Source organism: Cynocephalus volans, chromosome 3, assembly GCF_027409185.1.
Source record: "Cynocephalus volans isolate mCynVol1 chromosome 3, mCynVol1.pri, whole genome shotgun sequence".
Lineage (NCBI taxonomy): Eukaryota > Metazoa > Chordata > Mammalia > Dermoptera > Cynocephalidae > Cynocephalus > Cynocephalus volans.
The window spans coordinates 147,062,771-147,077,203 of NC_084462.1; the positions used below are offsets into that span (position 1 = coordinate 147,062,771).

The 14,433-nt window shown below is 47.8% G+C and overlaps 2 protein-coding genes across 3 annotated transcripts in view; one reads left to right on the forward strand and one right to left on the reverse strand.

Moving 5' to 3' along the window:
* The window catches only part of FNTB (farnesyltransferase, CAAX box, beta), an 80,803-nt gene extending 79,224 nt beyond the window's left edge, over positions 1 to 1,579 (forward strand). The window contains exon 12 of the mRNA XM_063088526.1: positions 162 to 1,579. Coding sequence (XP_062944596.1) covers positions 162 to 293 — 132 coding nt within the window. The 3' untranslated portion in view covers positions 294 to 1,579. The remainder of the gene's footprint in view (positions 1 to 161) is intronic.
* MAX (MYC associated factor X) overlaps positions 1 to 14,433 on the reverse strand; it is a 99,699-nt gene that overhangs the window by 60,067 nt on the left and 25,199 nt on the right. The window lies entirely within an intron of this gene.

A 14,433-nucleotide genomic window follows, 5' to 3' on the forward strand; every position in this document is an offset into this window, starting at 1 on the left:
AATCAGCCAGCCCCATTTGGGTCTTGAGTGATAAATCTTTGTGTGTATCTCTGATGATTCCTTATACTAAATTCTTAGAAGTGCATTTTATGGGACATGGGATGTGCATGTTTCCAAGGCCCACCAGGGAAATTAAGGGGCATCTGTCCTTCTCTTTGCAGCAGCCCACTCACCCTGTGTACAACATTGGACCAGACAAGGTGATCCAAGCCACCACATACTTTCTGCAGAAGCCAGTCCCAGGCTTCAAGGAGCAGGAGGATGAGGCAACAGCAGAGCCTGCAACCAACTAAAGGACCCAGGGTCTCCGCGGTTCTGTGCTCACCACCTCCCCAATCAGACAAAGTTTATACGTTTCAGTACACAGTGCATTCTGTGCTACACAAGCCTTAGCCACTATGGAGCCGTGGTTCTCTTTGTCCTTTCTTGTCAAACAAAACCAAACCAGTGGCTCTGGGTTTGGAGAACACAGTGGCAAGGTTTTTTTAAAAATTCTTTCCACACCCGTCAAACCAAAAATCTACCAGCCCGTGTGGTGTGGCTGGGGAGCAGTGCATGCTGGGAGGAAGCAGCCCCTCCCCGCCAGCTCTGCAGCCTGGACAGTTGTATTGAAATGAATGGTGTCACTGCTGTGACTCCCACCTGCACACCACCATTAAATTGCCAGACAGGGTGCCCTCCCATGGGTGAAAGTAAGTCTGCTGCATGCCAAGGCAGAGCTTTGGATCCCACCAAAATGAGTTCTCTGGAAAAGACCATGGTGGGGCTGCACTAGCAGGTGCCTCTGACTCTTGCCTCCCACCTTGGTCACTTGCAAGGGAAAGGAGCTGGAGTTGAGGGCAGAACAACCTCCTTGAGTTGAGAGTCCCTTCCCCTCAACATCAGAGAACTGAGCCATGCATCTCTCCAACACCGTGCTTGGTGAACAGGCAAGACTTGTTTCAGCCCTAGGCCTGGTGACTTAGGCCCAGGAAACCAATTATGAGTGGAAAATGAATCTCTAGTTTAATTCTGTGCCAGAGAAAGCAGCCCTTGGTGCCCTCTTCTCTCCACTCTCCATCATGTACCATGAAAAACCCCTCTGATGAGCTTAAGGCAGCAGCTGCAGCCCGTGGCCATTCCACGTGTTTCCATCTTCTTCTACCAGAATCCCAGCCGACCTTCCTCTAAGACAGTGTTGTCTTTCCTCACTCAGAGTATTAATGCTACTAAGTCTTTCACCTTAATTTATGACTCAGGATTTATTCCCATCCTACCAGTCTAGGCTCACAGAAATAAAATCAAGTGCTAGACAAGCTGGGAAACTGCTGGTGACAGAGGTGCTGCCCAGGGTGCTGGGCCCAGGCAGTGTCTCTGCTGCCTCCTACACTGAGCCCTTTCTTGGCCAGTGGGGTGTTGAGTTGAGTCATCTGTCCACTGCTATGGTCACAGCAAGCCATGTCATTGACGTGGCCTTCATGTAAGCTGCCATGGGCCGACAGGAGTTCAGAGATGCAGCATGGGGCTCTTCTCAAAAAACTGGCCATTTGCTGCCTCTAAGTCTCTATTGCTTTGGTGTATTGGGCTATGTATTACCTCCTTGAAATAATAAAAGAATAACATTTTCTAAATGTCTGTTATTTGTGATCTGTAATAAGAAAATTCCTTTAGAATGCTCAATGTTAGCAATTACTGAAGATTGCTTATGGGATTGCCAGTCTCCCGGGTGTGAGATTCCAGACCATTCGTGTTGGTGATTACAAGGAGGTATGACTTGGGTTCTGCCCTCACACTCTTCCTCCAGGCGAGGAAGCAGTGGGCCTAGCAAGGAATGGGAGAATGGTTTTTTTGCAAGCTCCCTGGAGCACTTCAGTTTACTTTTGGGCCAGCGCTCTATACACTGTGTTTCATGGTCTTTCTGTGTCTGTCTCCAACTGACTATAAGTGGGGACTGAGCCTCGCAGCCCCGAAGCAGGTATTCAGCAACGGTGAGTGGGTGGACACCCTGGCCAGAGGCAAGGGCTGTCACAGGGACAGGCTGGAATCCTGTGGTCACCTGGCTTTCCCTCTCATCTGACAAGAGATTCTCTCCCAGGGAGGCCAAGAGGGCGTGTGCTCTGTGGCCTGATCCTCTGGAGGAGAGAGAAGAGAACATCCTCAGAGGATACCCAGATCCACATAAATAAACCAACTCCACATCCTGGAATGTAATTCCTGCCTCTGTGCTATTTTTGCCCTGCTAATAAAAGTTCAGGCTGCAAAGCAACATATTGAAGTATTATCATATTGAAATCCCATCACTATAACAAAAGGCAGAACCCTCTCAGCACCAGAAGACTTAAGGTAATATGAGATTAATGGCAGTAGTAATTGGTGTGGTTACGAGATAGAAGCTCGGATCCCCGTACTGGCCAGCTGCCAAGAAAAATATAAATAAAAACATAAAAGAGGAAGAAAGGACTGCTTCAGTCTGAGCTGGCTTTATACCAAGGAGCGGGGATTTGAGCTGGGCCCTAAAGGGTAGGTAAAGTTTGGTGAGGTAGAGAAGAGAGGTTTGGTGAGGTCATGTACTGATAATGTTATCTCAGGGAAGTTTACACTGACATATCCATGAGACTCCCTTTTCTGGAGGGTTTCCTGACTTCAAGAGCCTTCAAGGTGGGTCCTACAGATAAATTCTCAGCTATTTATCATGTGAATGCTTGAGTAGAAGACACATAGCACTTAAGGTGGATCACCCCAGAATGGTGATAGATATATGGATGGTAAAAGCCATTTTGATGAGATCTCAGACAGAAATGAGGAAATAGGTATTGGAAACTGGAGTAAAGCCCATCCTTGTTATGAAGTTGTAAAGAACTTGGCAGAATTGTGTTTATGCCCTAGGCTTTTACAGAATGTAAACCTTAAGAGCCATGAACTAACATATCTGGCAGAAGACATATATAAGTAGCAAAGCATTCAGGCTGCTGCTTGGCTAATTTTAACTGCATACAGTGAGATGCAAGAGGAAAAGGATGACTTAAACATGAAATTCATAATTAAAATAGAAGCAGAACAGAAAGATTTGGAAAATTCACATGCTGACTATGTAAAGATTAAAAAAGCATGTTGAGGAGAGAATACTAAAGGTGTGGCCAAGTGACCATTTGCTAAAGAGATGACCAAGAATATCAGGGAGTAAGGTGCTATTCATCAAGACAATGGGAGAAAGACCCTGAAGGCATTTCACAGATCTTTGCTGCCCTTCCTGTCACAGGCTCAGAACTCTAGGAGGGCAGAATGGATTCGGGGGATGAGCCTGGAGTGTCCTCCATAGGCTTACTGACCAGAGCTGCCATGGGACTCTTCTCCCCACATTCCACTGCAGCACACTGTGGCCATGCCAGCCATGGCTCAAGCAGATCTAAGTGTGGCTCAACTCATTGCTCTGAAAAGTACAAGCTGTAAGCCTTGGCAATATCCATTAATTCTGCAGGCTCACAAAATGCTAGAGCTGCTGGGGCATGGCTACCTCCACCTAGATTTCAGATGATGCCGTGGATGCCTGGAAGCCCAGGCAGAAACCTGCCACAGGGGCAGAGCCACCATAGAGTCCCCACTAGGGCAATGCGTAGTGCAGCCATGGAAATGGGGCTATCTCTGAGACTTACCAGAACTGTAGAGCTACCAGTGTGCAACTCCAGCCTGGGAGGGCAGTAGGCACATGATTCCAACCCAAAAGAGCCGAAGCATGGGCTGGGCCCAACAAAGCCAGGGGGGCAGGATTATCCAAGGCTTTGGAGGCCCAACCCTTGCCCCAGTGTATCCAGCAAGTGGGACATGGAGTCAAAGGAGATTATTCTCCAGGTTTAAGACTTTCTTTTTTTTTTTTTTGCAGCTGGCCAGTATGGGGATCCAAGCCCTTGACCTTGACCTTGATGTTACCAGCACCACGTTCTAACCAAGTGAGCTAACTGGCCAGCCCTCCAGCTTTAAGACTTAATGTTGTTTTCCCTGTTGGGTTTTAGACTTGTTTGGGTCTAGTTACCCTGTTTTCTTGCCTATTTCTCCCTTTTGAAATGGAAATGTCTATCCTATGCCTGTTCCGCCATTGGATTTTAGAAGGAGATCACTTGTTTTCATTTCATATTCTCACAGCTGGAGGAATTTGCCTTAGGACAAATTGTGCTTTTAGTCTCCCCTATATTTGATTTAGATGAGACTCTGGACTTTGGACTTTTGAGTTGATGCTAGAGTGAATTAAGATTTTTGTAACTTATTGAGATGGCAGCAATGTACTTTGCACTGTGAGAAGAACATGAATTTTGGGGGCCAGGGGTGGAATGCTATGGTTTCAATATGTTCCCCAAAGTTCATGTTTTAAAATTTAATTGCCATTGGAACTGTATTAAGATGTGAGACTTTTAAGAGGTGATTAGGTCGTGAGGGCTCTGCCTTCATGAATGGTCTAAAGCTGTTATCATGGGAGTGGGTTAGTTATGGGAGTGGGCTTCTGATAAAAGGATGAAGTTTGGCCCAGTTTCCCCTCTCTGTCTCACCTGCTTGGTTCCACCTTCTGCCTTCTAGCATTGGATGACCCTTGCCAGATGCCAACACCATGCTTTTGGACTTCCCAGCCCCCAGAACCATCGTCCCAATTAGCTCCTATTGTGTATCAACCACCCAGTCTCAGGTATTCTGTTATAGCAACAGAAAACAGACCAAAACAGATACTAACATACAGGCACTGAATAGACCAAATCTCAACAAAGACACAGGACAACTCTCATTTACCCCATTGTGGGGTAAATTCAGTTTAATGAATGTTTGCTTTTCTGAAGCTGATAATTGGTCCTGATGTTAATGGGTTACCAAGGTCTATGATGGAGGGCTACTCAATGTTACTTCCATCTGGGGACACAGTGATTGATTTTGGGAGAAGTACTTTGCCAGTATTTTATTCTTCCACCATCCCCACCAGGGAGCAACAAACTTTTTCTGTAAAGAGCCAGACAAAGGCTAAATATTTTAGCCTTTGTGGGTCACATGGCTTCTGTTGCAACTACTCAATTCTGCTGTGCCATTGTGCCATTGCACAAAACAGCCACATCAGTGTGGCTGTGTTCCAGTAAAACTTTATTTATGAAAACAGGTGGTGAGCCAGATTTGGCCCATGGGCTGTAGTTTGCCTATCCCTGATCTAGACTAAATCACATCCGTATTCATTTAGCCTTCTTCCATATCTTTCATGGCTGGTATGCCTTCCATTTAATATTAATGTCAAGTGACAAATGTACTTGGTTGATAAAGCTTGGCCCAAACATTCTAGTCACCCACATGCACAGCTCAGTGGATCTCATTGCCTTTGAATAAGAAGAAGAGTAGTATGATTTAAGACATTGTTACAATGAACAGAAAACATGACCCAAACTAGCTTAAAGCAAAAAGGAAATGTGATGACTGAAACTGAGAAGTCCAGGAATTAGGTTGGTTGAATGAGTGTCTTCAGTACGTTCCCCCTCCCTCTCTCTATGTTAGCTACAACCTCAGGCTTACTCCATGTGGTTATAAAATGGCAGCAGCAATAGCTCCAGACCTTACATCCCCTTGGGGTCAAGTTCAGCAGACAAGAGCACCTGGCATTGTCTTAGCCTTTCTCCCAGTGAGCATCATTATGTTTCACTGGCTTTGATCAAACAAAGTGCCTTTCTGAGAAGCAATCCAGTGGCCAGGAGAATACAGTGCATTGATTGGCCTAATCCTTGGTCACTTGTTTCTTCCACAAGTGGACAATGGGGCTTTATCAGAAGCACATAGTCTTAAGAATGGGGAAGGAATGAAGCCCCAAATGCAAATTATAGTTGTAGCCAAAGGGAGAAATGAGTGCCAGAGAGGTAAATCACCATTGTTCTCTACAACAGTGAATTTCCACTGTGATAGAAGAAATCTGCAGTGGATATTGTTGGCCTCCATTCCACCCCTCCCCAACTGTGGCAGCCAAAAGGTTTGTGCGGGCTTGATCCCCTCCTAGGGCCAGGCCCTGATTGGCCTAAGCCAACCATTTTAATTTGTCTCCCTTAGCTTCAGAAAGTTGTTCAGGTTTGGTAGTAACCCAGACCTAAGCCAGTCAACATGGCTTGTCCTAACCTCAGTGACTGATTCAGAGCCAAGTATGTGACCTACGACAGTCCAGAGAGAGAAGTCTTGGACATTTGATGATAGGGGAAAAGCAGTCTCTCATATGAGGGATGGTGGAATGTGTGGCCTGGGACTCCTACAACCATTCTACCTAGGAGGAGGCCAGCCTGAGAAGACCGCACACACACATGCCCTGAGAGACTGAGAAACATGGCCAAGACCCTGATCACACAGTTCCTGAAGCCCACACTGCCTATGGATTTGCAGTTCTGTGAGCCGATTTGAGTTGGATTTACTGTTACTTGCAACCAAAAGTATCATAATACATAGAAAACTCTATCCCAGATTAGCCCCCAGGCCATGAAGGTCCCAACCTGCTGCCTAAAAAATGCTGACTACCCCTCACCACATGTACCCAAGCAACCCCTAAGACAGTCCCTTCTGGTCTGCCTCCTCTCCCCATTTGATCCTTGACTCATCTTCACAAGGTGGGTGAGGCAGTTGGATTATCTGCATTTTACAGCTGGAGAAACAGGTCACAGAGCTTGTGAATCACCCAAGCTTTCCTCGCTATCAAGTGGTGGAGTCTGAACTGGAGCCTAGGTCTGCTGCCTCTGAAGCCCACGTTCTTCCACCACCTCAGGCCTCTAAAGGAAGGATGAAGAATGATCTCGGGATATAGGGGACAGTGGTTAAACATGCTTGGTTACCTTCAGGGCTTGATGATGAGGCCCTGAATGTCTGCCCCTATCTTTCAGCAGGACAAGGGCAGGCCCACCTTACCTTTCTAATGGGTCCCCCACTGTCTGCCTTGTCCATGGCATAGAGTGACGTTCCCTGCACCATGTACATGGCACCCCAGTGCAGAGCATGATGCAGCGTGACTCACGGTGAGGCTGTGGTGAGTCAGTCTTTCTGGGAGCTGACCACAGGCCTGGTGGCAGCCAGCCTTCTCCAACACAGCCCCGGCACGTCTAACCAGTTCCCGGACATCCTCTTTCACTTCCCCGCAATAACCAGCTTTGCCTCTGCTTTTCGCCCGCTGGTGCAGGAGGTTCAGAGAACCGGGCCAGCGCTTGTCACTAGCCCAGCTCCATAGAAACTTTCCCTTGCCCTCTACTCCCCCTGAAGAAACATGGTTCTCACAAAATAACAATAAGAATAATGCATGTTTAAAATTAACTTTTTAATTTAGAATAGGTTTGGATTGACAGAAAAATTGCAAGAATAGTACACAGAATTCCCATGTACCCATCCGTCAGTTCTTCCCATTGTTAACCTCTTGCACTAATATGAGGCATTTGTCCCAGTTTATTCAGATTTCCCTAGTTTCTACCAAATGGCCTTTCTCTGGTGCAGGATCCATACAGGATACCACATTACCATTTAGTCATCATGTCTCCTTAGATTCTTCTGGGCTGTGACAGTTTCTCAGATTTTCCTTTTTCCTTTTTTTTTTGATAACTTTGACAGTTTTGAGAAGTACTGGTCAGGTATTTTGTAGGATGACCCTCAGTGGGGATTTGTGTGATGTCTTCTCATGATTAGACTGTGGTTATGGGTGTTTTGGAGGAAGACCCCAGAAGTAAAGTCCTCAACACATCATGTCAAGGATACATCCTGTCAACATGACTTATTGCTGATGTTAACCTTGGTCACCCGGCTGAGCCAGTGTTTGTCAGCTTTCTCCATAAGCTACTCTTTTTCCACCTTTCCATAACACACCCTTTAAAGGAAGTTACTATGTGTAGCCCGCACTTAAGGAGCGGGGAGTAGCTACATAAGTTATTTGGAATTCTGCATGGGAGATGTTTAGTCTCTATTTATTGATTGATTCAATCATTTTTAATATCAGTATGGGCTCATGCATATTTATTTTGTATTTTGGGTTATGTTCCCATACTATGTTGTTTATTTTGTTGCTCAAATTGTTCCCACTTTGGCCACTGCGAATTCTTTCAGTTGGCTCTTGTGTCCCTTTGACATAGCCACTTTCAATAATAATAATAATGCATTTTTATCTTCCCTTTTTTTTCAGGAAGTATTGCACATTGATAGTTGTTCACACTGGATAATGGTACATTTGGGTTCAATATGGCATCCTCTCAAGCTCTGATCACGATAAACTCTTTCCATAACAAGTATTGCATGTTGGTTATTTCGGGCATGAGTTTTTGTCGCCACCTGTGGTACCTATGATGGCCAAGCCTGAGGGGACAAAGTGGGTGACAGGAGCCTGGGACTTCAGCTAACCGACCCAGAGCAGGGCTTTCAGGGGAGAAGTCCAGATGAACCCTCCTGCACAGGGCTGCAGGGGCGCTGCTCCCAGCACGCTGCCCACTGCCTGGCACGCAGGACAGCTGTGAGGACTGCAAGCTGTGCCCCTGGGGGAGATACTGACAGTGACGAGGTACAGGGTGGTCTGCACTGTTTCTTCTTACGCTCCACTCTTCAAGTCTTCCTTCCTTCTCAGGGGCAGTGGCTGCCATGTGCCTGGATGCTAAGGGGACAGTGAATGTGGTGGAATGGGAACGGTGATCCAGCTCGTGCAGAGGGGAGGCTCTGGCCCACTTCTCTTCACCAGTCCCTCTGGACAGCTGCGTGAAGAGCCTGAGGCTGGGCTCTTGTGGGGAGGGAGGAAGGGGAGCCCACCGAGAATAGAGCCCAGACATGCACGTTTGTGCCATGTGCATGAGTCTCCTCTCTACCTACTCGAAGCTTCTTGAAGGCAGGGCCCAGGCTTTATAAGCTGCCTAAATCTCCCCAGTGGCCGGCAAAATGCTGGGCTGAGACTATCTGCTGCTCAAATTCCTGTGGGCTGAACTTATACAGAGGCACCCCCAGAGCTGACCTATCAAGGGCATAGGAACATGCCTTATAGGGCTGGAGTGGCCACCACAGGCCAGGCACAGTGCTCGGGGTGCAGCAGCAAGCACCCCGGCCAGTGGGAAACACCCGCTCACCGCTGCTCTCTGCATACAGAGGGCCCTGGACCACTACCTCCTGGATGGAAAATGTGGTCAGGCTGTTTGAACCAGAGTCCCTCCTCCCCAAAGTCTCCCACTAGCCTTGCAGTGTCTATTTGCTGTGGACATGACATTCCTTCTCTCAGCTGGCTGGCCTTGCTATGGCCTTTTGGCCCAAAGCTGTCCACTGTCCCTTAGCCCCAGATCTGCCCGTGCCACCTCCGAGCTGTTGATGGCACCGGCAGAAAGGAAACAATGAAGCTGTCAAGCACCTTGCATGGGCGCCACAATGCCAGCTGGACTCCTGGGGCTGGGGACGAGGGACTGGGGGTGTGAGCGGTGACTCTATGTGCCCATTCGGTTATTTCTTGACCTAGACTTTGCATGGCTCATTCCATGCTCCTGGGTCCCTGCAGGAACGGCTTGTGGAGAGAAGGCACACCTCTCTCTACTGGTCTGCAGGGCGTCAGGTTTGTTTTTCTTGGCAAGACGCTTAATCCCTCACCATGTTCAGCAGTGGAGTGGAAGGTTCTGGAACAGCTTTCCTAATATTAGATCCTTGATTTTTCTTCTTTTTTTGTTTTTCTTTGGCCTTTAATTTACTGGAAAAAATTAATAGCAGAGACTGCTGGATAATTTTGCCTGGATAAGGCCATAGGTGTAGAAGGGCCCCACCCATGCAATGGACATCAGAGGAAAACAATCATAAACGGGGCCTGGCAATCACAACAGGCCTGCTGGGGCAGCTGGCATCTAGCACAGGGCGCAGGAGGGGACCTGCTTGGCTGGTTGTGAATTGTCCAAGGCCACCTGCTCAGCACTCTTCTAGACACGCCCATCCTGCTGGGTGTGTGCGTGTGTGCGCGCACATGGGAGCGTGCACACACACACACACACACACCACATGGGAGCACACACACACACACACACCACATGGGAGCACACACACACACACACCACATGGGAGCACACACACACACACACAAACCACATGGGAGCACACACACACACCCCACATGGGAACACACACACACACACACACACACACACACACACCAGCCAGGGTGAGCTAGAGCATGTGGGCCCCTGCGGACGCACGCGCACACGCGCGCGCACACACACACACACACACACACACACACACACACACACACACACCAGCCAGGGTGAGCTAGAGCATGTGGGCCCCTGCGGACGCACGCGCACACGCGCGCGCGCACACACACACACACACACACACACACACCAGCCAGGGTGAGCTAGAGCATGTGGGCCCCTGCGGGCGCACACGCACGCGCGCACACACACACACACACACACACACACACACACACACACACACACACACACACACACACACACACACACACACACACACACACACACACACACACACACACACACACACACACACACACCAGCCAGGGTGAGCTAGAGCATGTGGGCCCCTGGGGTCATCAGGCTTGTCTGTCCCCACCTCACCCTACCAGGCAGACTCTGCTCAAGGGGCCCCTGTGAGGGAAGACTGAAAAACAATGGCTCGATCACTATCGTAACCAGCCCTGGGCAAGAAACCCCAGGCAGGCATAAGATGTGCCTGCCGTATCTCTGTGCCTGGCACAATGCCTGCCACCAGGTGCTACAGAAACATAAACTGAAACCGGAATGAAGAACCGGGCAAAGTCACCAGTATGTTAGTGGTTAATGGCTCTGATCCAGCCAGCAAGGGTATATTTCATCACCCAAGTCCATTCTTTTCAAAAGGTAATAGATTTGTGGTCTTGCTCAAGTTCCTTCAGAAAACAAGCAAAGCATATTTGCTACTGCCTTTTGGCATTCAACATACATTTATCTCCCCTTTCTTTTGGGGATTTTAGTGCACTGAACCCTTATTACATCAGACAGAGGGAAGAAGCTTATTCACTCCATATTTCAACAAAACTCATATGGAAATGATTGCAAGGCCCAGGACCTATGATGGCAGACAGACCTAAGAATTGCTAACACTTATTGAGTAAGTACTAAGTGTCAAGCACAGTTCAAGGACTTTTCACATTTGGGCCTTTAAGCTTCACAGTGGCACTTGGTGCTATTATTGTCCTCATGTTGTGGCTCAGGAAACCAGGGCAATGTTACCCCAGAGGTAAGGGCTGTGGCTGACATGCCAATCTAGACAGGCCTTAACCACGCCGGCACCGTTCCGAAGCTCCATGGGCTCCTTCTTTACCTGGCCCCAAGGAAATACCAGGCAATGACAGCTCTTCCCAGCTGGGTGACAATGGTCTGCCAGGAGAGCCTCCAAAACCCAAGCATGGTCCCGCCTGCTGCGCTCACTCCAGTGCTGCCCACAGTTAAGCCTGGCTTCTCTGAACTGTTCAGGAATTGGGTATTTGGCAATTTGATTTTCTACCTAAGGAATTAGCTGAAAAATATTTTTTTAAATCTCCTTCCCATAGAAAGTCTGGGGATGTATTAATTAGCTCATGCCTTAGCAAACCTCAGACACTGAAGGAAATTGTTTTTGACCATTCATGATCAGGCAGTGGAGAGGTTGGCAAACTCTTTTTCCCTATCTGGGTTTCCTCCTCTGGCTAGAGAAACAGTTATGAACAAAGAAAGGCTCTCGTTTCATGTTCCCAGAGGCTGCTGAGAACAGAGCCTGGTGAACAGGCCTTGCTCTGGCTGGGTAATAAACCTGCCTGGGGACCAGAGGCCAGACAGTGCACGGTGTAAATACGAGTGCTGCCCCATGACATCACCCCTGCTTGGGGCTCTTAAAAGAGATGGTGGGAGTAGCCCTCAGCTTTCCTCATTCCCAAGTTTAAGGACTTGGTAGCTCAGCCAGCCCTCAAGAATGTTAGAGCCCCACCGGGAGCAGGGAGACACTGTCAGGACAGCCCTATTGATGGGACTGTTTAACAAGCCTGTTTCCCCCACCTTCCTCCAAGTGCAGCCTTAAAGAGTCTGACCTCAGACCCACTTTGCTAATTCAGCTCAGCTCTGCCTCACTTTCCCCAACAGCTTCCTCTTATTCCCTGGGTCATATCACTTTTGGGAGTCATACCTGAGTGATGTAAGGACTACCTGGGAGACCTTGTTAGACTAACTGACAGGCCACAGGATGCTTTAGGTCAGAGGAGCTGGAACTTAGGAATCCTTTTAACAAGCACCTTTGGACTTGACCGAAGGGCCCCACTTTGAGTAACATCACTATGGGAGCTTCTGAATTATTCTGCTTGGACCTCTAATAGTGTCCAAAGGTTAGAGATGCCACTGAATAGTGGTAGGAGGGAAAATGGGCAGAGCCTCATTCAGGCTGATACCAGATCTGACTAATGCACCCGCAAGGGACTCTTCAGTCTTGAAGAGTCTGTCAGTCCCGTCCTGGGGTCATCTTGCTGTCTCTTTAATCACCGTGCCTGGTAAGGACAGGGCACATCTCTGAGGGGTTAAAAGCATTTGTGAGACACCAAGAAGTCAGCCCTCACTCACTCCAGGATAGGTGTCCAGGAACTGGATTTTCCATCTTGCAGAGTCAGCCCTGGTCACATGCTCTGTGAAGGCAATGACAGCTGGCATCTCAGTGCTCACTTGGTCCTGAGGTCAAGTACATTATAACATTATAAGCATTATCTCACTTCATCCTCATAACCACCTCATGAGGCTAGTACTATTATTATTTTATTTCTATTCTTCTCCATTTAAAAAATTATCCTTATTTTATAGATGAGGATACTGAGCCTGAGAGAAATAACATCGCTAACTGAGTGAGAGAGACAGGATTTTGAACCCAGGCAGTCTGACTTTGGAGCCCAAGCATAAAACATGCACGATATTATCAGAAATAGAATTCTGCTTTCTTCAGTCCTAGTTCATGACTTTATCTCCTATTATCTACTCAGTCTTGTTTGTAAACTTGTCTCACGTAAGATGACAGCTCTGTGAGCTTAGGTAAATTCTTTAGTGTTTACAATGGGATTAGCACATCAAGAACTTAAAACACTGGGCCTTCTTAAATACCGATGCACCTGAGCAATTGCAAAGGTAGGGAAATAGCAAGCTCACCACTGCAAAAAACAAAGCAGTGGCTTTTAACAGGCCCCTCAATGAAGCTACCTGCCGCAGGGACCAAGCGAATCAACAGGTTATCTGGCTCTGCGCAAGACTGTGCAGAGAGTAATGATGAAAACAAACCACAGAGATTAACATCACTGTTAAGTGTAAGCTATGGCCAAACTCTGGTGACCTGGGGGGATACTTACACTCACTTCCTAGATACAAATACCAGAAAGGACTTGGCTGTGACTGATTTGTCCTGAGGTCTCTCACCTTGTTTTCCAGGCAGCTGCTCTCAGAGTCACACCCCCCCCCCCCCCCCCCCCACTTTCCAGAGTCCACTTAGCACGTAGACTGGGTGGTTTGGATTTTCCCAGGTGAACCAGCTAGACTTCGTGCTCCTTTTCTTCCCACTGGTCTACTGAAATCTGGAGAAGCCTAAACTCACCCCCTTGTCTAGCCAACATCCTGGAGCCAGCGACTGGCTCCTGTTGGCTCCCAGCCTACTGGGTGCCCAGCTTCACACGCCTTCCGTCTCCTCAGCGTGGCTTCTGCAGCTCAGTTCTAATGCCCATCCTAACCAAACCAACTGTATGGAACACGAGTTTATACTTAAGACCAGATATACAAAGAGTCATAGTTAAGGGCAATTAAAAACAGGAAGAAAGCATGCTAACCTTCAGGGCTTGGGACATCACCTGACTTCATTCCCAATTTTTCCTTATTCCAGTCTCTATATACTACCTTGAAAAGTTATGCCTTTAATAAACGGGATCCTGCTCTCCCAGCATCCTTGTTTTCCTGAATGTAATCATGGCTGTGGGGGGCTGATCATTTCTCAAACTGCCTCTTGGAGAAACATGACACATCTGCTAATTCCCATTAATCAAGAGATACTAAGGATTTGACATCCAATTGATAGGAGCCCCAGCACTCCCTACCACTCTAAATATACTGACAAATCAAATAACTTATTTGACTTCACTTCCTCCTTTGGTCTAGGAACAGCAATATTTCCTGTCAGCCAGAGAGAAAAATCAAAGCTGAGCTGTGTTCTGGACATAATTTCTTTTCCTTCCAAGGCCAGACAAGTTCAGGGTGGTTTTGGGTCCCCAGCCTGAGTGGAGCTAATTTGATGCGGTTGTAGCCTTCTTGACTTCCAGTACTTGGCAGCTTTGCTGCCTCCTCTTAATATACTGGAAGTCTCTAGAAACTGAAAGATCCAAGAGAACACCAGCCACCTCTGAACTAGGCATTCATTACCAGGAGAACCCGAACCACAGCTTTGGGATACCAGTTCCCCCAAGGGTCA